The sequence below is a fragment of the Eschrichtius robustus genome, chromosome 8 (genome assembly GCF_028021215.1).
Source record: "Eschrichtius robustus isolate mEscRob2 chromosome 8, mEscRob2.pri, whole genome shotgun sequence".
Classification (NCBI taxonomy): Eukaryota; Metazoa; Chordata; class Mammalia; order Artiodactyla; family Eschrichtiidae; genus Eschrichtius; species Eschrichtius robustus.
The window spans coordinates 117,110,248-117,134,162 of NC_090831.1; the positions used below are offsets into that span (position 1 = coordinate 117,110,248).

The window sequence follows — 23,915 nt, forward strand, 5'->3', positions numbered from 1 at the left end:
ATTTACCACAGAGAGAAAGAGATGATTAATATACAAATAACTGTGTTACAATAGTAGCCAGCAGAAGTGTTGGAGGAGAGGGTGAGGGGTCAGAAATGGGGTTGGGTGGGTGGAGGGCTGGCATTTGGGAGCAGGGTTTTTAAGAATGCAATCCCTGTGTGCGAGTCAGGAGGGCCCCCTGAACATGGCTCCTAACAAGCGTTTATGAAACATTGAATGGAAAGGAATTAAATATTTAGGCATCTGTCTGTGCGTTGCATACAAAAACAACATTAAAAGGCCACGCCGATACCACAAACACAAAAAAACAATGCACACCAAATGGAATGCGTTTGAAAGCATTAAAAATGAAACGTAGGTAACACTTTTCCTCAGTATGAAGAAAATAAAACATTCTTTCTCGCCAGGTCGGCAGCAGCGATAAGCCTTGCAAATCCTTCGGCTCAGAACATCTGGAAGGAGCAGGACACGCTGAAGAGGAGATGGGGGGCGGGCTGGGGAGGTTTCTCGCAATAAGCTTCTGCGAAGACCTGTCTGAGGTCCGGGAGCCCTTGTAAACATAGCTGCCCTCGCCACCCTCCTCCCCTTCCTGCTGGGCTTGGAGACCTGGTCGTGATGGGTGTGGGAACCCCAGTCCCGTCTGCCCTCCTTGAACCCCTGGGACATCCCTGGTTTGCTTCCCTCCCCTTTCATCGGGGACATGGTTTTGCTTCTGATCTCAAACCTTTAACCCCCCTAACCTCCGTCCCCACTCTTGTGGCTGGCTAAAGAATCCAGCATTGGTAACGCTAATCTGATAATGGCTTTCCTCATTTGCCAAAGGAGACTCTCTCTACTTCCTCTCCCTTCTAAGGTGTAATTTTAACTTTTTTTTTTTTTTTTTTGAGAAAATGCCCTTTAAGGAGGGGATGAAGTCCAAGATTTAAAGCTTCAACCGGTTTCATCTTTTTTTTTTTTTTTTTTTAAAAGGTTGGCTTTCAATTTTTTCCAGTGTGTTCTTTCTACCTTTGACTGAGTCTTTCCATTTATTAGGCCTCGGGCTAGAACAGTGGTTAAGAACCGCCAGCCTGGTGGGCGAGACAGATGTCAAAGTGAGACCGTGAGGGCTCACTCTGTAGCAGGCTGAGGCCAGGGCCGGTCCGCGGGACCGACCCCAGTGTCCTGGCCTCTCTCACCGTTGTCACCGAGGAAGGACGAGCAGCAGACAACACATGGGTGATGTGCCTTCCTCCCTTTCTTCTTCATCAGTGGGTGTATCACGTTCCTCCACATACGAAGCACTGTGGCTGCAAAATAATCCTTGTTCCCAGTGAATCTCCAACCAGGCAGTGAATCATTACAGCTGTGGTGTCTGAAACCGCTGCGCTGACACCCAGACACTGGCTGTTCTCCCTGCTGGCTGAGTGGCTCCAGAGAAGGCCTTCATCTGTCTAAACTCTCTCTTCCTTCAGTCAAAGGGGGATATTACTGTAATATTTACCTCACAAGGCTGTTGTGAGGATGACGTGGGATAAAATGAGTGTCCGGCGTATGGAAGGCATTGAATAGATGTAATTTTTTTAAAGAATGGAGCTCTGGAATGAAGGAAACACGGGGACTCTCAGAAGTGGTCCAGTCATCCATCCCTGTGTCTTTAGGATGCTCGATCATCAAGAAGAAAAGAACATGAGGAACAAGGGAAGCTGAGAAGGAGAGGAACCTGCCTCAGCCCTGGGTGCTGATGGGACCCTTCACAGTAACCTCGGGATCAAGTTGCACCAACTTTTTTACTTCGTACCGTTCACACTTTTCAAACATATAAACCATTTGCACTACTCCCCCCTAGGTGGTTGTTCTTCAGCGTTTGGTCCCCCAAAGCAGATCCCGAGACAGGGACTTTGGGGGAGTTCCCGGGAAGATGGAGAAGCCAATGGATGGCGCGGTGCTGAGCTGGTTCCTGCTGTGAGCGTCACTTTGGATCCCAGGGCCACTCTCAGGGTCACTGTGCAGAGGGCACCTGGTGGCCATCCTCCAGTGGGTGGGGTGCTTGCTCTCTGTCTCTCACGCCCTGGGTTGAGGGTCTCTCTTGTGAGTATTGACTCTCCTGCACCCTTGTGGGCTGCCCATTGAGGGCCAAGTGACCTGTGGGTTGCAGTGAGGCGGGAGACTTGCCAGGGACCTGACGTGGGTGCCGTCAGCATGCCTGGGAGCACTCATTGCAGCTGCGGCCGGAGTCTGAGGTGGGCCAAGAGCACCGAGAGCCATGGCTCTAGTCCTGCCCACAAAGGTCCCAGACTGACTTCAGGGCGTCGTGCAAACACAGCTCCTGGATGGGCATCTGAGCCTGGTGCTGCGTTGCTGGCGGCTCCCCGATATGGCTACGGAGAGGAGGCCAGCACATACTTGGGGCCAACTACTTCCTTTACCTTGTATGATCAAAGGACAGACCCTGGTGTCTATTCCCCACTCATCCAGATATGTATTGCCTGCCTGGCCCTGGGGGTAGAAATGCAAACAAGAGACCTGGTTTCTGGGTTTGAGGAGCTCACAGTTGAGCGATAGAAACTGCTCTTTGAATAAGAAAGGATTTGGGGTCAAAGGAGTCTGGGGAAGTCTGCACACCATACCTGTCCCCTTTAGGGGAGTTACGGTGTACATTAAGAACTCTTAAAGTCCTGCAGTAAGTAAACCTTTTAAACATTGTTGAACCCAGTTTTTCCTAAATACGTTTGACCATCGCATACCCAGCCGGCATCACTCCACTTTTAAAGTGAGAGCTGGGGAGGGGGTCCCATGTTCTGGTTCTTTCTCAGGCCCACGCTGATCAGCACCAGATATGCTCGTGAAGTTGCAGGGTTGCCTTTACAGCACACCCTCCCCCCTCCCTCATGAGCTGCCGGGGTCCTCACGCCGTTCTCAGCCTCTTTTCTCTAGGGTCCCTCTGCTGCAGAGGGTCCCTCAGGAGGAAGGGGATTTCAGAATCTCATCCACACCTAGGCACTAGTGACTCAGAACTACCCTCTTTGGACTTACTTTAAAAGAGCTTTAAAAATAGGTACCTAAGAGAACAGTGTCTGACCCAAAGGAATGATTCTCTAATGCATGAATATAAGTACTGTGGCACCTGTTTAGGGAAGATAAGTTTAGATGGTGTGGGGATGGGTCCTAGCACTGCCTCTGAAATCGCCCTGCCTAAGAAGGTTTCCACTTAATATACATAACTGTGGAGTAATAGACTCCTTCTACAGCTACTTAGGAAACCAGGTCTTGCTGATAGCAGATGCGCATGAAAGGAATATCGCCTGCTGGTATCATTGTAGAGCATGACCAGAATCCAGAGTTCATTGTGTACACTGTCTCTGCTGTCCCCCTCCAGTCTGTTTCCTCATATGCCCAGTGTACATCAGGGCTCTTGTGCTACCAGCCTCCTAGGGATATTGCATGTGAAATTTCTCTCTCTCCCTCTCCCCACCCCCTGCCTCTGTGTCTGTGTAGTGTGACATAGACATTGGTTGCTGACATTGTTTGTGGTTTTCTGTGGTCTTGCCCCCTTAGAGTAAGTAGTCTTAGGGCAGCAATTCATAATAACTGGTATTTATTGAGCACTTACTATGTGCGGGAGGTACATTAGTATTTAGCATGAATTATTACACTCATGCCTTGGGTCTTAAAGGGTTTGAAAGGCAGAAAAAGGATAGGAACCATCTCCCCCCGTTCCTTGTTCCTGGGTCTCCCTTCGCCACTGAAGACCTCGAGAGGTGGCGGTGGAGGAGAGGAGGAAGGGGCTAGCAGCGGACTAAGGGAAGCTGGAGTGAGGTTTTAGAAGGGGGGAGGGCCGGGGAGATGTGAAAGGAAAGAGAAAGAAGGGGAGCATGAGCTGGATGCTTGTGTTTGCCTCTTGGGCCCAGTCCCCACCTTCACCTGCTCTGTGCTCAGAGGCTGCCCCCCTGCACCAGGTGGGTTCAGGAAACGGGGGTAAACCGGCAGGGAATGAGGGTAGGAGGAGTGAGAGGTTGGGTGCTTATTCCCTGCCCCTCACACAGGTTGGCTGTGACCCCCTGCCGAAGCCTGCATCACCTCTCCAGGTTCCGGTGAGGCTCCCCCCTCTGCCTTTCCGGGTCCCGGTGTTACACCATATCCTTGTGTTGCCAGCCCCAGGGCCCTGCACCACCCTTGGCTGGTCTCTTTACACTCTGTGCTCAGCTTTGTGAGTTGTCCCTTTTGGAAACTCCTCGGTTACCCGTTTGGGTATCCTATCTCCCTGGGACCCTGACACGCAGATAGGAGGGTCCTCAGCTCAGAGGGCAGAGCATGGCTGAAGGTATAAAGTCCCAAGGGGCCCACAGGAGGGGCCACCCCTGCTGCCTCGCTGACCAGTTTTCTGGTCCCCCAGCTGAGGCTTCCGGAGCGGGAAGCTCATGTCTCTGGGCTGGAATGCAGGAGGTGGGGAAGGTCATGGGCTTCTCCGTTGCCTTCCGGGTCGCCCCTCTAACCCGTTCTTTGCAGGCGAATCTGTTTGTATTGGGAAGCCCACATTCTGGGCACACGAATTTGGTGCCCAGATGGCGCCTGAACTGACAAAAGCCCAGCACACTGACAGGACCTGCAGACACATGGGTAAATATTTTGCCTTTCTTCTTAGGCAATATTTGAGTCTTTCACATTTAATTGCTGTCATAGGCAGTATGCTTGCATCCTTGAGGCAAAGCAAATAGTGAGGGCCTCCAGTGGGGCTGCTGGGAAGTTCTCCAGCCAGGCTTCCCGGCCCGCTGCCCACGGTGCCTGTCCGTCAGCTCCTTGCTCTTGTCGAGTGTCAGGTGGCCTCTTCCCTCACTGGCTGGGTGGGCTGGGGGTGAGGGAGGCTCAGGGAGCCTGGAACCTGTGGCCACTTGTTGAGTATGTTTTGAGGCTGAGAGAACCTGGTCTTAGCCAGGAAATCAGGTACTTTTCTCAGACATGAGTGATAGGCACCAATCTAGCTCTTACCAGTGGGATCCTGTCTTGTGTCTCCCAAGCTGGGTCCAGGGGGGATTTTGTTTGATCTTGAAATCATGGAATGTAGGGTGGCTGCTAGTTTGCATGACATCTTTGTGCAAATTAGACAAAGGCAGCCTCTCTGACAGGGACATCCCCCGCATACCCCACCAGGGTGCATGTCTTGGCAAGCAGAGCAGCAGCTGGACTTCAGCACCTAGGCACCCTCGCGAGGTGCCCTTATGCAGTGCACAACCTGCTCAACTGTATATGTCCCAGGTAGTTGCTGATGATATTCATGTAAAAACCCTTTCTCCCCTACGTCTCCCTCTCTTCTTTCTTTTCCTCTTTATTCCACCCCAAAACCATTGACCTAGTTGTCCCTCGGATTACATTTACAAAGTGCAGTGAGAGGCTATTCCATGTTCATATGTGATTGACAAGCCTCTCCTTACGTTGTCCAGACAGGGAAGAGGTGTTTGCTGTAGAATCCCAGAGTTCTGCAACAATCACCTCCTCTTATTCATAACATTCTAATTTGCCCCAATTATTCTAATTCATTGCATATAATAGAAGCAGTTGGATTCCTTGCCCACTGTGGTCTTATAAAGGGCGCCTTATATTATTCATTGCTTTCTTCAAAGCACGTGTTCTTGGTGCCCGCCCCGTGCTGGTGGCCAGGGAGATAAAGATGAATGAGTAAGACAAGTCCCTGCCCTTGAGAAACTCATCATCCAGTGGGGGAGTGAGGTGTGTAAATAGATAAATCACAGCCCATTGGTGTGCTGACTGCAGCAGGACAAAGAGCATAGGGAGGGAGAAGGAGGGGACGCTGAATGCCTACTGCCGTGTGCCATCCTAGAGGCAGGAAGGCTTTGCCGAGGAGCTGGAGGTGTACCAGGTGAAAGAAAGGCAGGGAGGAGAGGAGGGACAGAGCCGTGAGCGGATAGGGCATTATCAGGGCAGGGTGGAGGCGAGGGGGGCGCCTGGCTGGAGCCTAGGGTGTGTAGTGGCTGGGGCCCAATGGGGGCTGGGACTTTCCGCCGGGAGTGTTGGGTTTATCCCGTGTGTGAAAGAGACTGCATTTTCTGGAGCGCAGTCCGAGCAGCGGTGCGGGGGGCGGCCTGGCTGGGGAGACTCCCATCAGACGATCCTGAGTTCTATTCCTGGCACTGGTACTCCCTTGGGCAAGTCACTTCATCTTCTTGAGCCTCCATTTTCTTATTCGTAAAATAAGGGTGATGAGCATCAGAACTTCTGCTTAACTGAGTTAGAGAAAGGATTAGTAGGGCAGTGTTCATAACAGAGCGTCCCGCTGGTGGGACAAGTACAGAAGCCGCGAATAGGTTACCGCGAATAGGTTACCGGTGGCTGAAGGTGTGGCTCCTTCAACCCTCCCCGAGGCTGGACCGGACGCAGCAGCCCATCTGCTCGTCCCGGCTGCCTTGCACACATCTCTTCCACCTGCTCCAGGGCATGAGTAAAGTTGGAAACCACTGGTCTACAAGGCACTTGGCAAGTCTCTCCTACCTAGTTAAGTCCTCAGTAAATGTGGCTGTTTGTTGGGATCAGTCATTGTTTTTGTGCAACTATGATAGAGGGAGTGGGGACAGAGAGGGCAGGCTGGATTCCAGGGACATTTCTGAGACAGAACTGACAAAATTTGGTGACCAGTTGGATATCAAGGTGGGAGTGGCACCACTAGAGCTGGGAAGGCCTTGGGGACGCCTGTGGGACTTGTGATGTGGACTGGCTGGGAGGTGATGCTATTAATGGAAATTGTTACGGAAACGAGGTATGAATGTGGGTTGAAGAAGCGAGACTGTCTGGCAGACTACGTTTTCTAGAAGTATTAGCAACTTAGGGAAGAAGGAAGACAGAGGTGTGGGGGGATGTGGTCTGGGGGATGGTATGGCATGTGAGAGACTCAGGATGTTTGTAGGCTAAGGGGAAAAAGGCGGAGGAGTTGAGAAATTAAAAGAAAAATAGTGCGTAACGCTTTCCTCAAACTTTGCCCCTTTGGACAGCGTCTGTCCCACTGGGGGAGTGTCTGCCAATAATGGGCAGTGGGCGGTTGTCCAGATATGATTTACAATAAGGCGCTGTCTAAATTACTGCACTCTACCAATTGCCAGGTTCCCCGCTGACAGTGAGCCAGGGATCAGACAATTGAAACAGGTGCCACCACTTATAAATTGAAAATCAGTGGGGTGCAAAATGGATTACCATCAAAATCCATTCAGGTGCAAAACCAAATTTTAAAACCCCTAACCTTTAAAAATGACACCTTTCCTGATTGTTCACAACACGCTGACACTGAGTTTTAGCATCCCCCAGATGAGCAAGTGTCGATGGAAGTGTCTGCAGGAGGCCAAGGGCTCCTAATCATGCCTTCCTTTTGGAATTTGCAAACATGGCGGATTTATAAATTCATGCTTTGGCAGTTCTGTTAGATTCTCGAAGGTGTCGGTTCTCAAACTAAAGTGTGCAACAGAAATCACCTGGAGGGCCTATTAAAATTCAGATTGCAGGCTCTACCTCCGGGTTCTTGATTTAGCAGGTCTGGGGTCAGGCCTGGGAAATGACATTTCTAACAAGTTCCCAGAGGATGCTGATGCTGTGTTCCCAGGGCCACACTTGGAGGGCCTCTGCTCTAAGATGTAGGGCTATTTTGACAATCTGACTAGCAAAGCATGCATTGATTGATAACAACTTCTCAGTAAAAGTCCTATTGGACCAGGTGTTGAGTATGTCAGGGGGCTTCAATTTTGTCCAAGAAATCTGAGAGGAGACTGGTTCAAGGAGATACAGATGGATTTGAGTGCTTTGTGTTCAGTTGGGGGGGGGCGGGGGTAGAGTAAAGGCAAGAGGCCCCCCTCTAGCTCAGCATTCCACGAGACAGCACGTACTACGTGATTAAGGCCGAGGCCTGCTCTTCCCTGGTCTGTGGGTGCAAACTAAACGTCTTTAGATGCCAGACTTCCTCCCTTGATATAAAAGTTGATTTTCTTAACGTTAAACACACATGGCTACGACTTTCTTAACAAGCTGCTATCAGCCTAAACATTGACTCTTCCCACCTCTGAATGACGCCAGAGGTGTATTTTTCTGTCTAAATCCATGGCGTTTGATTTCGTCCTACTCTCTTGCTCATTTGGAGTCAAGGTTATTACCTTGTACATGTAAAATGTAGGTGTCGCCAGGCCCAATATGAAACAAGTCCCTTGGACAGAAAAGTGGATCCTGGAGACTGCCCCAGACCTGGTTGCTGCCTCATTAACATTTGGTCTCCTGTCTCTCTTTGCCAGGAGAAATTGAGCGATGCACGTACATCAAATACCACTACTCCTCAGCCACCATCCCCAGGAACCTCACCTTCAACATCACGAAGACCATCCGCCAGGATGAGTGGCACGCCCTGCGTAAGTACACCTGAGTTTCTTTCTCTGGCTGTGACCTTTGGAGGGCGCGGAGACTGGATGCCCATCAGCAGCTCGGTCCGGATGGACAGATGCACCTCCGTGTGAGACCTGTGGACAGTCTCAGAACTTGGCAGCAGTCCTTAAAGTGTCGATGTCTGTGGGTCACAGTTGCCTCGGTTGGTTTTGATGGCGTGGTAGCTTTTGAGGAGTTTGCTTCTACAATTAAAACAAAAAACCACCAGCAGTTAGAACGGTGATCAGTGGTCTTGCTTCGCCATCCTGGTAGGCATTTAAGATTTCACCTCTCTGACCAAACCAACTCCTGGGATTCAAGTCCAGCGTGTCTCCAAGTTGCTTGGGGTGTTACTGTGGCAACCTGCTAATCCCTCGTGTTGTCCTCTGTATGGGGTAAGACCTGCTGAGACCCGGTGGTGGTTGCAGGCAGCACGACACCGGGAATTTGCATGTCGGAGCGGTCACGAAGCGGGAGGAGCTGGTCCTCAACTTATAAGTTTCTGTTTCCCCTAGAATGATAGGCTTTGGGACCCATGTTCGCATGTGATTGCTCAGAGAAGATCAGAATATCTGCCTCCATTGGTTAGGGAAATTCTTGGTCAGGGATTCTCAGAGACTTGAATTATGAGGAGAGGGTGACTTAATGAGCAGACAGAGTTGGTTGGTTATTTTTTACCTTTCTGCTCCAGGGGGATCCACCTGCTTGTCTGTGTCGGGAAAGTTCTCCTTCATCACCAGCACTGCTCTTCATGTGAACACATTCTCCCTCTTAGTAAGCTCCACGCTGCCTCTGGTGCATTTGTCATTTCTTCCCGATTCCAGCTTTTTTCACATAATGTCACAAGATTAACTTTCAGTTTATGCTTATATGTGAAGGAGGCTCTTTTATTGTTTCTTGATAACAAGGATCCTGTAATCGGTAAACTTTGAAGAAGGTCAAAACCATCTTTTTTCTCTTTATTGTTGCCTCATTGTCTTTTGCATGCATGGGGCCCACCAGGTATGTTCCACATTTTGGTTTGGTTTTAATCAAATCACCATAGCTTGAAGTGGGGGTGGGGTGAGACAAGTAAAATTAAACAGAGCAATCGTTCGTTGGTTTCAGGAAAAAGATTCTGACTAGGTGTCTGGATGGGTGTTACCTAATGCCAGTGGCCCAAAATGATGTAGGGCAGGTATGAGCAGATAGGAATGCATTAACCAAATGGTTCCCCCCCACTACAAGCTTTATCACTGCTGGAGACACGAACCAGAACCTGGGAACAGGGAGCTAACGTCCAATGGGCATCCTCAGGTGCTAGACATTGAGCTAAGCATACCACATACTTACTTAATTTTAATGTGAGATTTGCCTTAGGGACACTAGTAATCAGGGTTATTAATTTCCTTTTTGGAGGGAGACACGTAAAGAGCCAAGTATATAAATCCCTGACAATGACTGCTTATTTGTCAAGTTGCATTGGTCTAGGAGAGTCACTTAATAGACACCTACAATGCATGTTCAAGATACATGACTAAGCCTGGTAGAATAACCACTTAAATATAACTTAAGCAATGCAGTGGAGGGGAGGGGCATCATGGAATCTCAGAAGGAAGAAGTTGTCGGTATTTTGGCTTCAATTCAGATTCACTCAATTCAATCACAGTTACCGAGTTTTTCTGTGTAACAGGCACATGGTGGATACTGAGGCCTCAGGGAGCTCTTTCAAAGAGCTCATGTCTGGAGGTGGAGGAGGGTGGGTGGGGAGGAGTGGAGAGATACATTCACAAAGCAAATAATTACAAGGCGATGCACTGATTACAATATAGTATAATGGCTTCAAGCAGTTAAGGTAGTTTGTGAAAGTTTTTCAGCAAGAAGAATTATTCTAGCGTAAATTGCACAGATGCGTTTCAAGGGCATCACTGAAAATATGTCACATGGTGTTAACGAAGGTAGAAAAGAGGCTAATGCTAAGCTTTATGGACCTTCTCTGAGCCCAGTGTCTCCCGGGTTCTTGTTCTGAAACTGGAGTGCCCTTAGGTTCTGCAAAATCGAGCGTGCAGCCTCTGCTGTGGTGAATGGGGGTGCTAACAGATCTATTTTTAACTGATAAAAGCCATCTCAGCGACTGATACATGCAGAAGTTTTGGGCACCCCGTGTTGGGTGAAGTCGAGGCTCCCCGTTGGTGAGGGATTCATCTGCCTGTTTCACAAAGTGACCTGACGGGCTGTGAAGCAGGCGGAGAACGTTTGCCATTCCCGACATCGATGACAACTATTTTTAGCCAGAGAGCAGGCGAGCATGGGTCACACCTGAAGCTGCTGCTGAACGTAATTGGCAATGTTGGCACAATGGGGAAGTGTAGTAAATGTCAGTTTTAATTTTCAAAGGTCAGATATCGATGACATTAGGTGGGAAATGGGCACATAAGCCCCCTTTGAAATTAAGTAGAAACTGTCAAAGATTAGCAAACCCCAATGATCAAGCTTTGGAAATTAAAAAAAAAAATCAGACTCTGATTTCTTTACTTATTTGAGAGTCCTGTATTGTTTAATACTGTCAGTGGGATCAAATAAATTCCTTTAATACTAGGTTGGTTATCGTTTTATAATTTCGCCATAATACCTTACATTCTGTAATTTTTCTCAGTAAGTAATTTTTGCCAAAACAAAAAATTTGATTTTTTTTTTCCTCCTGAAATAACTTCTGGTAAATAATTTGGACTTTGGTTAAACTTAGGTTATACCTACATTTTCATCAAGGATTTGCATGTGGTCATCAAACACTGTTGAAAAATTTTTTTTCAAATAAGAAAAGCACCGTTTGGTTTAAAACTATGCTGTGGTTTTTCTTTTTTTTAATTAATTAATTTATTTTTGGCTGTGTTAGGTCTTCATTTCTGTGCGAGGGCTTTCTCCAGTTGGGATCTTCCCAGACCAGGGCTCGAACCCGTGTCCCCTGCATCGGCAGGCAGATTCTCAACCACTGCGCCACCAGGGAAGCCCCTATGCTGTGGTTTTTGAACAGTTAATCCCACCAGTGGGAGGCTTAACTATTTGGCTGAGAGCTCATTCACCTTATGGTCCCATGAATAGCAGGTGAAAGAATAAAATTATCTGTAGGTTGCTAGGTTTATAAATCCAAGTGTAAAGAGATAATAACCATGACTCTGGGGAGTAAAGGTCGGAGAATCAAATGTGTTTATGCGTGTGTGTGTGTGTTTAGGGTGGTCTCTGCTATGGAGGTTTGAACACTGAGTTGTCTGGGTGATTTGGTGACAAGGTTCTGAATCCGTCTTGGATGGTGATTGCCGATGAAGTGTTGGGTGTACCTGTTTCTCCTTCCCACCCTGGCAAGAGCTCCCCCAGAGAAGGCAGAACTCCTTCAATAGTTGGGACCGTGCCCTCAATCCACCCAGACCTGACTGTTGGCCTGGGGCAGCCCACCTTGACTTCCTCCCTGTCTGCTGCCTCCCATGAGATCGCAGTGACCCCAAGTGGCATTGGTCCGGGCTCCGTGGGCTATGAGGACGCGCTGCACTCCTGATCTGGATCCTCCTGCCACCTCCGGGGCTGGAGCAGGGTGGGTGAGTGTCACTGGGCCAGCGAGGATGGGGGGGTGGCTACAGGAGATGAGCTTGGCTAATGCCACTCTCGGGGTGGGTGGTCTGGTTTAATGTTTGGAATATGACAGAATCAGATTGGCAGTGGTCAGGGGAAGCAGGCTGGCAGTACGGTGACATCTTAAACGGTGCCACCAGAACACATCCCCACCGGCTTTTCGTGCTCTGAAGTTCAGGCTTGGGTTGCTGTGCTTGTTTGGAGAATTCTGTGTCCTTGTGCAACCTTCAGGAGCCCCTGAGGCCATCCCTAGTGATTGTGCCTTTGCTTTCACTGTCACTGGTGTCCCTTTGGAATGTGCTTTCAGCACAGCTGGGGGCCTGGATGCTGCCAGTGGCAGGGCAGGGGGTGGGGGAGGGGGGCCTGGGTGGCCTGTGCTAGGGACTGGGCAGCCAGGGTGCTGAGAAAGCAGGCTCTGGGGAGAGGATGTCGCTGAGATGTGGGTGCTTCTGCAAGGAGGAGCTGGCATGGAGTAGAGCTGGGCTTGGGGGGCTGCTCCAGCGACCGGGGCTGGGGGAACGGGTGGCAGGGGGCACAGCGGGGGGCTTGCCTGGGGGCTGCAGGGCCAGGTACCCAGTGGAAGGTGCGAGAAGGGCAGCCCTTTCTCACCCCCTGGTCTCCGACTCTGCTTGTCAGGGACTCTGGGCAGCTGCTGACGAGTCTTCCCCAGGGTCCAAGCCCTGAGGCTCCGGAGCCGTGTGCCTGTGAGCTCAGATTCTCTCTTTCCACTTGGCGTTTTCAAGATGGAGGTTTCAGCTCACAGTTGATTGCCCCTGGCAGTGGGAATCAGGGAGTTGGGATTCCACTTTCCTGCAATCACATCCTCTCCGTTATCTTTCAGGAGGCTGAGAGCCAAGAAAGCTCGAGGTTTTTTTTGTTTTTCTTTTAAAGCTTCCTTCTGTCAAGACTGAAAGTTCAGCTGATTAAATTGGATGGTCACACAGCACATTTCCAGCTGGCCAGGGAGGGAGGGAGAGATGGTCTCCTCACCCTGACACCACCCCCATCCTCCTGAGGGCTCGCTCCCCACCCCCAGTGACACACAAACACAGCCTCACACAGTAGCTTTGCAGAGTGGAATCAGAAGCAATATGGTACGTAGTTAAAGAGGGAGGGGGAAGAGGAGGGAAAGGGCACTGGGGGAGGGAGGGAGCAGAGATGCAGGCTTCGTGGGGGAGCGAGGACATTTTAGTGGATGTGCTGCTAAGAGGGAGAAGAAATAAAATTCAGAACTGTCTTGTCTAATGCACGCACCTGAGTGACACACTTGGATCCCTGACCCCGAGACTCCTGACCGCCCACCGTGGAGGCCTGTAGCTTAGCTCGGTCTGGGGGGACCAGCCCCACCCAGGCTGTGCATGGTGGGAAGCCTAGCCTGTCTGCTGCTCTGCTGTGGATCTTGGTGCCTATCTCTTCTCTTACTCTCCTTGGCCAAGCCCTACCTGGTTCCCCCTCTTCTAGCCTCTTCCATAGCCTCTTCCACACCCTCCCCTCTTTCCAGGATTAGCACATCCTGCCCCTGAACCCTAGTCTCCCTGGTGCTAAGACTCCCTCCAGCCACCCCCAGGTACCGCCCACCTCTTGGGCCCAAAACTGCTCCTTGCCCCTCCCCACTGGCATTGGCCTTCTGGCCTTGGCCTTGTGTTGGCTTCTTGCCCGATGGCGCTTACCTTCTCCTTTCCTGATGGACTGTCCTGGCCCTTCTGGACCAGCCTGCTCATCTGCCCTCTGGACTTTACTCCTACTCAGACCTCTGGCCTCACAGCCTAGGAGTTGCCTAGGTTTCTGCTCCCTCGTCCCCCAGCCGTCCCTGGTTATGACAAAATGAATGTGGTAGACCCAAGGGGTTGGGATGATAATAAGAGTAATTATAACAACGATAACTACCTCTTGCAGATGGGGTAACCATACCAGGGAGGGAGGGGCTGCCTAGAGGTCCCATCTTGGCCTCAGAAGAATCTGAGACTAAGGATCCAGGTCTGAACTCCAGCAGACACCCTCCAGCTATTTTTTCTTTGTTTTTGGCTGATGTTACGTAAAACAGCCTAATGAGGTAAACATCCTAGACAAGAGAAGCTTCGGTCCCCTGCAGTGTTGGCCATTTTCCTTCCCCTGCATCTGCCTCTGGGCCCAGCCAGTGTGAGGTGCTCACTGTGTGCAGTCTGTTGCGAGCTGCCTCTTGCTTGTAGGACTGGCATCCGTGGGGCTCATCCCGAGGGAGAAGCCGTCCCCAGAGTTGTGGAAGCCCGCTGCCTCTTGCTTGCAGGACTGGCATCCATGGGGCTCATCCCGAGCGAGAAGCCGTCCCCAGAGTTGTGGAAGCGCCGGTAGCACAGGAAGTCAGCTGACAGAGCATCCCCATATGTCGCTCGGTGTTCTAAAGCCTTTGCTTTTTGCAACCCATCCCACGTCTCTCTGCCCCCACCCAGCCCTTGCAGGGAACATTGTAAACGTTTCAGGATACCCAAAGCCTGCAGCCCAGAGGCTGCCCTATGCTTGTCCTCCCAGAGCTCCTATGGTATTTTTGCAACAGGCCAGGCAGAGAACACACACCCCTTAATGTGGTATCACACCTACACCTGCTCTGGCAGCTGTAACTCATGCCAGGACTCCTTTCCTTCACAGCTTTCCCTGCCTGTCAAAACCTACCTCTCTTCTGTTCCATTCCCTCAGGCTTCTGCTAGACAGCACGTTTACTAATTGGATGAACTTTTTTAAGGTGTTGATGTCTTCTTGGGTTACCTGTCCTGATAGCATTGTTATTTTTCATGAGACTTCACCGAAAGGCGTGACAGTGAGGTGTTAAAAGTCATGTGGAGATACTTTAAAATTGTCACATGTGTAGCTGTTGATCCCACCTACTTAGATGGTGGCCTGGCTAGGAACCAGTGGCGGAAATGGAGTGGACAAGAGGGAGAGTTTATTTTTGAGGCGGCCTTAGGAGTAGGGAAGGGAGGAGGCCTGGAGTAAGGGGCGGGGTGGATGGAGTAGGGCACAACCTTTTCTGTTAAAGATAGCCAGGTACTGAAACAAAGCTGAGAACCACTGTGCTGGTGTAATTGCAGTCTTCAAGCCACAATTCATCCGAATGGGCAGGTCCAATTTTGTGCTGGGAATTAGTTGGGAGTCTGGCCTAGAGACATTCTCTTAGCTTCTGCAGATTGGAAGGTGTTTTATTCTGGCCGAGCACACTGATCTGGACACCACAAAGGAGACCTGGGTGCAACCCCACTGGCATCCCTCATCCATTTGTTCATTTACTCATTCAATATTCATGGAATGCCTGTTCCATGAGAAGCCCCGTGTTAGGTGCTGGAGGGGATATTAAAAGGTATCCTGCTTTCCAAATTGGATGATGTATTTCCAGGTGCCAACTAGGCAAGGGATCCAACTGCTTGTTGCTTAATGTTTATCGACTACCCAGAGTGCAGGCTAATGCGGCTGACACGCACACATCATGGGTCCCGACCTCCACATTTAAATTGGCAAGAACTCATTGCAGGGGAAATAAAGGCAAAACATAAGGCAAAACTACCATATCACAGAAGCTTGGCCTGTTTTGTTTTTTGTTTTTTTTTTTTTTTACAGTCCAGGGAAAAGTGGGGGATGGCCTAGGATCTGCTTTCTCTGGGCCCTCTAGGGGAACTGTCCGAGCTCTGGGTGCTGAAAAGGAAGCTCAGTATTGCAGGTGATTCATCTTTCCAACAGCTCAGACAACAGAAGCTGACTGTGCAAGTGAGCTACAGCAGGGAGGGAGGGAAACAGGACCAGGAGCTGAGTGTCCCAGCGGGCAGGGGACAGCTCAGCAGCAGGGGATCTGGGCTGGATGAGACACGGATATCTGGGCAGCAGACACTTGTCATCAGGGTAGTGGGTCAGCAGCTATGAATACAGTAAGTGCTGCTTTGGGGTTTCAGGACTACATGATCCAATAGGGAAGAGGCTTGGCCAGGAGAAGGCAGGCACTGGTTCCCGAGCAATCTGGAACATTTAGGGAGTTAGAATAAGAAATAGAGAACAGCAACTAGGAGAGAAGCCCAGTTTTAAGGTCAGGGGTACTATGCCTTGAACAAGATGGGGCACGGTCTTACAGCAGCGGTCTCAAACTGTGATGAGGATTGGTCCTGGGATTTGGGGATGAGGCTGCTTCTGAAGACGTTAGGACTACAGGGAGGGTAGGGGAAGAGGCGTCTGGGGACCAGAATCACTTAACAGAAGAAGGAATCAGGTTCTGCACCGTGTGCTAAAGGTCCTGTCAGAGTCTGGTCCAGTGCTTCTCAAATGCGGTTCATGGACCAGTGGCATCAGCGTCGTCTGGGAACTTGCTAGAAATGCAAATTTTTGGGCCTCAGCCCAAAGCCACTGACTCCAGATGTCTGTGGGTGGGGCCCAGGAATCTGTGTGATTCTTAACACATTGAAGCTTGAGAACTCTTGGTCTGGAGGGCGTTGAGGGCAGGGGTTTGTAGTGGTCAGTGAAGGCTCAGGAGAGGAGAGAGTGTGGGTGGGCTTTGGACGGGAGCTGGGAGAGGAAATATTGCATTTTGCACCTCTCACGCACAAGCAGGACTTTTAAGTTATTTGTATGTCGTGTGTTGTCAGTTTCTACTTGGTTATAGCTTTGGTAATTTAACTTTTCCATATTTCTTTCTGTTAACTGAATGAAACAGTAAGGAAGAGGTGAGGTGTATTTTTTTTTTTTCCCCCATTATGGGGGCATCCTCCTGTTTTCTAGCCTGAAATCTCTATCTTGTCTCTGCAATGTTCTCCTCTCAAAACGAACTTCAAGCTAGGGGACATGGCATTGAGTTCCAGCTCTGTTGCTCTCTAGGTGTATGACCCTGGGCAAACTGTGTGAGTGTTTTAAACCCAGTACAGTCGTCTGTAAACCGGAGGTAATATTACCTGTCTTGAGAGTTATTATAAAACTTAAATAAAATGATTCACGTGAAGTCAGTCAGTAACTCTGGAAAGGCTGATACCAAGTAGCATTAGGTGCTGTTATTATCGGAGCACAGCTGTGCCAGGCGCTGGGTTCCCCATAGGAAATGGGGGAAAGGCTCTAAAATGATACTTCGTGGGCTTGGGGGCTTTTCTGTTCAACTCTGTGCGGCCTGTGTTGGTGAGCGTGCCTCGTGTGTAGCTGTATGTATTGGTGGGTCTGCTATGGGTTTGCTGTCTGCACAGGTGTGTGTGTGAGAGAGAGAGAGAGAGAGATGGGAGCTGGCAGCGGGCGCCTCCACTGTGGGAGTAGAAAGTGGCTGAGCAGTATTGTGTGCTGAGTGGCAACAGCGCGGCCTGTTGTGAAAGGAGTTTAAGAGCAGAGAATGGGCAGTGTTTGGGACCCTCACAGGGATAGTGCAGCAGAAGCGGCTCTCTAATTTATCAGTTGTGTCCAATAAGAATGCAGTTTAGACCATAACATGAGTCTCTAAAAGATTTACATGCTAAGTTGTCTAAAAAGTAACATTTTCAGAGCTTTGAAGATAAATACACTGTGAGTACCTCTGTATTGAAATTGTCAAGGGAAGTATGGAAATGATTCTCTCCTAACTGTTGTAGCCCAGGCCTGCCTTCCAGGAAGGCTGCGGTTTCCAGTATGTACTATGATGAGATCCTTTCGTATTCCTGAAAGGAAAAGACACATTCCCAAAGAGGGTACTGTGAGAGTGTTGGCGGTATAGGGAAAAGAGGGTCCAGGAAGAGGAAGAGGATAGGAGACGCTGTTAGGGTCGAGGCGGGGGGGAGGTGATGGAGGCGATATTCCTGTCCTGGGGGAAAGGGAATTCCTTATTTTCAGCTCAGCACCCACAGTGGGCCATGGGGTGGTGCTGGCTGTGGTGGTCTTGGCTTCTGCCCTTCCCTGTTAACAACGAAGAGGGACGAAGAATTGCAGGGAAATCAGTTGGCCTTGGAGACAGCTGGTAACCTGCCAGCTGGGAGAGAGGGGGCTACAGGGCTGCCCAGCCTGAGTCCTTTTGGGAGGCAGAACTAGAACCCATGCCTTTGTGAATGCAAAGTTCACGCTCTTTCCTCACTCCAAGGGTCCCCCCCGACCTACGTCTTATTGATACGAGACAAACCTACTCACTTTTTCTTCTCCCCTCTCTGCCTGCTTTCCCAAATATGCTTTTTTTTTTTTTTCATTATCCCAGAGGACAACTCTAATTTGTCCTCCAGCCGGCCCTCCCCCACCATCAGCTCCTTCCCCTCCATCCCATTGTCTAAAGTAAATGAAGAGCCCCTCCCCACGAGCAACCAGGAGCCCCCTCTCCATCCAAGAGCTCTAGTATTCAAAGGAAACGAAAGAAAGCTGTTTATTTTCCACTTCTCTGTTTTTCTTTTTCATTTAATTACTGGTATCACAACAGGATTTTTTTCTGTTGCTTTTCACTGGAAGTGTGTAGTATTTCATCTACATTATGAGTTAAATAGGCTTTTGTGGACTAGCCTAGAAACCCAATCATCATTTATAACAGATATGACTTCTCTGGAAATGCTTTCTGAATTCCAAATAATTGACTTACTAATGAGGTTTTAGAATAGAGCTCATTTCAAAGCTGGAGACTGTATCTTCTACTTTCTAGGCAATATGCCTCTGAATGGTCTTGTGGTCTCCCGTTTCTACATCTGTCGTTCTTAGGCTGGATTCCCCCAAATTAGACACCCTCAGTGGGGTGACAGCTCAGACTCCCCTGTCCCTTGTTCTCAGCCCATAACCAGCTACTGATACAAAGTTAATTCATGCCCCATGGTGTGTCCTGTGTAGGCTTAGCTGATATCCAGAAACCCAACCACAAGACATCAAGCATCCTTGGTGCCTAGGTATCGTTCAGTCTCAGGCCCCACCTCTCAGTTCACGCTGGTAAAATGAGGCTATTCATGTAACGTTTCCCTGAGGCTCCTTGCTTGGGCACCCGGCGCCAAATTAGAAATGAGCAGTTGGAGTGGGGAGTGTGTGTGTGGGACTTTCTGAGGCGGAGAGGCTGCTAAACATGGGTGTGGAGGTGACACCACTTGGGATGGACACAGCATTCGCGTTCCTCACACCACCACATCCCACTGCCTCACTCTTGGAGCATCTAGATGCTGCACGGTTGCCGGGGAAACCAGGAAAAGGAACTGTACAAAAGCTACCTCCTCCCTAAGCTCCTGGGCACGCCCTCTTGGGGGTGGGGGTACAGGAGAAGGAGGGGCACGTTCCTTCTGGCTGTGAGTCTGTGTGTGTTGCGGGGGGCAATGCCGACACCCAGCCAGCACCCCTTCCCACCCCAGCCTGGCTTTTTCCATGTGTCACGTTAGCATTACATTCTGCTACCCTCCCCTCGTTCACATTGCCATCAGCTCCTGCCCCAAAGGGATCGTTTCATTTCCTGGAAGTAAAGATGACTTCTTCACTTCAAAAAGAGTAGGGACCTCTGGTTTGTGGTTAAGGTTTGAAATCCAGCTGCTGTTTAGCTTGGCAGAACTAACAGAAGTGTGCAATTAAAAAGATTACTAACTCGGTTCCATTTCCTCCCTAAATTGAAGGAGAAGGGCTGGGATCCTAAGTGTTTACAATTCCCCATCGGAGCTTTGTGGCTCTGGCTAACGAGGATCCATCTTTGGTCATTCTTGGAAGGACCCGGCAGGCTCTTCACGCCTGGTTGAGGGCCTGCGGTGTGCACGGCATCTGAACCGGGCAGTGAAAGAGGGGCTTTACACTAGAGGACCTAGGGCAGTGATATCACCTTGAGACAGCAGGGGCCGGCGCTACAGGACGTGGACAAACCAAATGCTATTAGCACCGTCCACAGGAGGAAAAGATCATCTCAGCCAAGGGTAACGGGGCAGGAATAGTGGCATTGGAATGGGCCTGAAATACTTCATTTGTTAAGTTTATTGAGTTCCTACCATTTACTGGGAGCTGTTCTAGGCACCAGATGAAAGGGCCAGCAATTCCTGCCCTCATGGAGCTTGCATTCTCATGAGATAATAACTCCCACTTATTGGTGAAGCCTTAACACGGGCCAGCGGCTGTATTACGTCCCCAACGTGCATTATTTCACTTAAACCTCAATTGTCTTATGAGGAGCATATTATTATTATTACAGCTTACTGATAAGAAGACTGAGGCTTCCAGGAGTTAAATAACTCGAGGCAGAGCCACGTAGTATGAGTGTTATGACTTTATGATACCTTAGGAAATTCATCCATCAGCTCTGTCTGGGATGGATGGAGAGGAGTCTGGACTCTGAGGGGCCTTCTGTGATGTTCCAGGCCTGAGATCACGGTGGTCTGGACCGGACTCTCAGCAGTGGATTATGTAAGATTTGGTAAGATAAGGAGGGGAGGCCACCTGCTAGGTGGGTGCGCTTGTGTAACTGCTTTATGGGGAAGGGCTGAGATTCTGATCTGTAGACAAGGTCTGAACGAGCTGCTCTCTAACTCACTCCCTACAGGGGCATGGAGGCTGTCTTTATTTCGAGAACAACTTTATTAGCACTAACTATGGGCTGAGAATATGGAAAGTAAGCTTTCCTTGAAGTGTAGGGAAGAATTAACTATATTTTGTCGAGCTTAACATTTCTCTTTCTGTGCGTAGAAATAAGGTATATTCATTACATCCAAAGCTAATTCAACTTTGGCATCTAATAAATGCATGAATCATACATCTCTTTGGCCTTCAAGTCTCAAGGCTAACAACAATTTTCATTCTGTCATTAAACAAGACCTCTTTGATCATGGTCATTAATCTATAAAAATTAGTGTTTGTATGTATGTTATATTTAAATAAATTTAAATATACCAATCGCTCTGAAACTATTCTTGAGAATAGAATTGTCAACTGTAACACAGTTCGGAAATATACCAATTACTCATGAGCTCAGATTTAAGAGGATAGTTAGATTTTCTTCTATCTTTGGATATTTAAACTGGATTCTCACCTAGGGATCACGAAGGGGGAAAAAATCAATGAGGAGCTATTACTTACTCTCTGAAGAGGGGTTCTTCTGGCTTACCCTATTGGAGCTGTGAATAATTCAGCATGATCCCAGGCTCATTTTTCCTTTCTTGAGGTTGAGCTTATTAAAATTGCACGGCCAAAAGACACTGGTGAGGAAATGGCTGGCACCCTCCATCTCAGCTGTCACAACCCCCCAGTCTCAGTCCACTCTCTGGGGACACTGGGCTGCCATCAGCTGGGGATGACCCGTGGGTGAATGAAGAAAATGAGGAAGAGCCAAGTGTCTCCTGTATGCGGTAGTTTTTGTCTCTTCTCTCAGCGGCCATCCTGGCAGTGCGTGGAAATGGGACGCGATCTCCATGTTCACTATTGATTAGCTTAGTCATCATTGTCGGCTGCCTCATTAAGTATTAAGAATTCACTGTACTCTAGGTAAGTGCCGAATAGACAGGGCACCCTTTTAGAAGCTTTCCAAGGCAAATTCATCTCCTTCAGTGAGATATGGAATCTCTAGAGAAAGCATCTAACTAAAGAGTCAATTGATTACAGTCAGTGCTATGTTGTTTTGGGGGGGGGAGGGGAAATCTGATTATGCTACAGAAAATTTTTTGAAGTGACTTTTGAAAATGCTATGGTTCTATTGGAGCTTTTCTTTCTTTTTTTTTTTTTTTCATGAGTCAATATATAAAGTTTCTAGGACCAACTAGGATTCAACTTGGAGGCTGAAAATGGTGGGAACCAAATGAGACTTTTAAAATCCTATAGACCCAGGTCAGATTTATTTAAGCGTTGTCAGGGAGATTGAAACTGAATGTCAAATCTGATTAATCGTGAAAGGAAGGAGGAAATCTGAGACAGACATCGTCACCAAGTGCTATTCTGGCAGCAAACATTTGCCCACCATCTGAATCCTCCTTTAAGTCTCTGGTTGTAATCCTTCCCTCTAACCACCCACCCCAATCCCAGTTCCTGTTCTTCCTCATTAGATTAATGTTTTCCCCTCCTCCTATTTTATTTCTTTTTCATCAGCTTATTTCTTTTCTCCTGATGCTCAAGATAAAACATGATTATTGTAGAAAACTTTGATAGGAAAGTATAAAAGGGCAGAAAAACATCATCTAAAATTCTACCACCAATAGACAAATTACTCTTACTTCACATATCCTTTTGCATTTCTTTCCATGTTGTAAATCATACTTTTTATATAATTTTTTATTCCAATTTTTATTTATAATTATAAGCATTAAAACTTGGCATCAAAACTTCTCATAATCATAATTTTAATGGCATCATAATACTCTACCATATGGATATTCATAATTTATTTAACCTTTCCTTTAAAGTTAAATGTTTATGTGGTTCTAATTTTAGGCTGTTATGATAATGTTGTAATGATAACCCTTGTGTGTAAATCTTTAACCATATTTTTGATAATTTGTTGAGGATAAATTTCTAGAACAGGAATTATTGGCTCAAAAGGTACATACTTTTTTTTTTAGTTTTAGTTTCTTCATAAACAATGACAAATTTCCTTTCAGAAAACTTGGGCTAGTTTCATCTTACCTAAATTTACCTACACTGAAAATTCTTTTTTCACTCAAGTATATGCTAATTTGATTGATGAGAAATAGTAACTAGTTTTTGAAATTGTCATTACTATGATTATGAGACAGGTTGAACTGGAAGAAATGGTCGTTTCTCCTTTTTCAAGTTCTCTCTTCAATTGCTTTGTCTTTCCTATTACCTTACGTTTCCATCTTACATGAATTAATCCATCTTCAGGATGTATGTCACTTGGCTCCTCCTCTAGTCCCTCCCCACCAACCCCCCCCTTAATCCTTTGCTGCCTCTTATAGATTTCCCTCTCAGGGCTAATAGGTTGACAACTCCTGGATTACAGGTACCAAGCCCTAACAGGTGTTCAGAAAATGAATCCCAGTAGCTACTTAAATGGGTTCAGGAACACTTTGGATTTTATGGCTCTTGGAGTTGGTTAATGTTTCGGGAAACTCCAAGAGAAATGAGACCTTGTCTTGCTCAAATCTGTATGTCCAGCACCTGGAACAGAGCTGGCACACACAGAAGGCAAGGTGCTCAGTGCATATCTGTTGAATGAAAGGGCAGAGGCTTTTCAAGTTTCCAGCTTCTCTGCAGTGATTTGGCTCTCCTGACCCACTGCCCTATCCCTGATCTCAAGAAAAGTACAAGGGGGCTGCCAAGCAAATTTGAAATTAATCTACGTTTTGCAATTTGTACAAGAATATAATTAGATTCCTTCTCCAGAGGTAATCCGTTCATGTAATCAGTGACGGTAGTTACTCGGCATGTAGCCTTAAAAAATTGCTGATGCCTCATAAAAATAAACACTTGCCTAGTAAAATTCTGTGCCCATTACTAGCCATCTATCTGTTTTCTTTTTGTGTGAGACATGGTATCTCCTCTGCAGCATGTCCACTTAGAGACAGAAGCCAGGCCTGTTCCCTGGAGGCTGGGAGGGCCCCCTCAGTCACCACACCTGGGAGGTGGAGGGCTGCTGCTGTCGGTGGGAGGTAAAGAGCGGCATGGCCGTCACCGTCAATCAGGTAGTTCTTCCACGCTGGCTACCCGGTACTCACATGATTGGCCATCTGATACAGTCAGCACTGCTTGTCGCTAAACAGCTTAACTCTTTTTTAAAAGTAGAAGTGTAAGTATGAATTAAGCACCAATTAAACTCGTGTAAACAGGGGAGCAACTTCCTTTCTTCCTCCTTCGCTAACTTTGATTTTTCGTTCTCCTGCCAGAAAGCTTTTCCTGGCCCTGGGGTGTTGTGAGTCTCCAATTATCCTGCTTTTAAGGGCAGGCAGGCCCATGCCCATCAGGGGCCCTGAGCCTCCCCTCCAAGGCCTGTGCGGATACACCAGTCAGGCCCCAAACCCGGGAAGCAAGAGGTTGGTAATGGAGACATCACCCCCCCACCCCCCGCCGGTTGAGAA

The 23,915-nt window shown here is 48.4% G+C and overlaps 1 protein-coding gene across 1 annotated transcript in view; it reads left to right on the forward strand.

Moving 5' to 3' along the window:
- The window catches only part of TMEM178B (transmembrane protein 178B), a 354,016-nt gene that overhangs the window by 104,213 nt on the left and 225,888 nt on the right, over positions 1 to 23,915 (forward strand). The window contains exon 2 of the mRNA XM_068549580.1: positions 8,262 to 8,375. Within this exon, the coding sequence (XP_068405681.1) occupies positions 8,262 to 8,375 (114 nt within the window). The remainder of the gene's footprint in view (positions 1 to 8,261; positions 8,376 to 23,915) is intronic.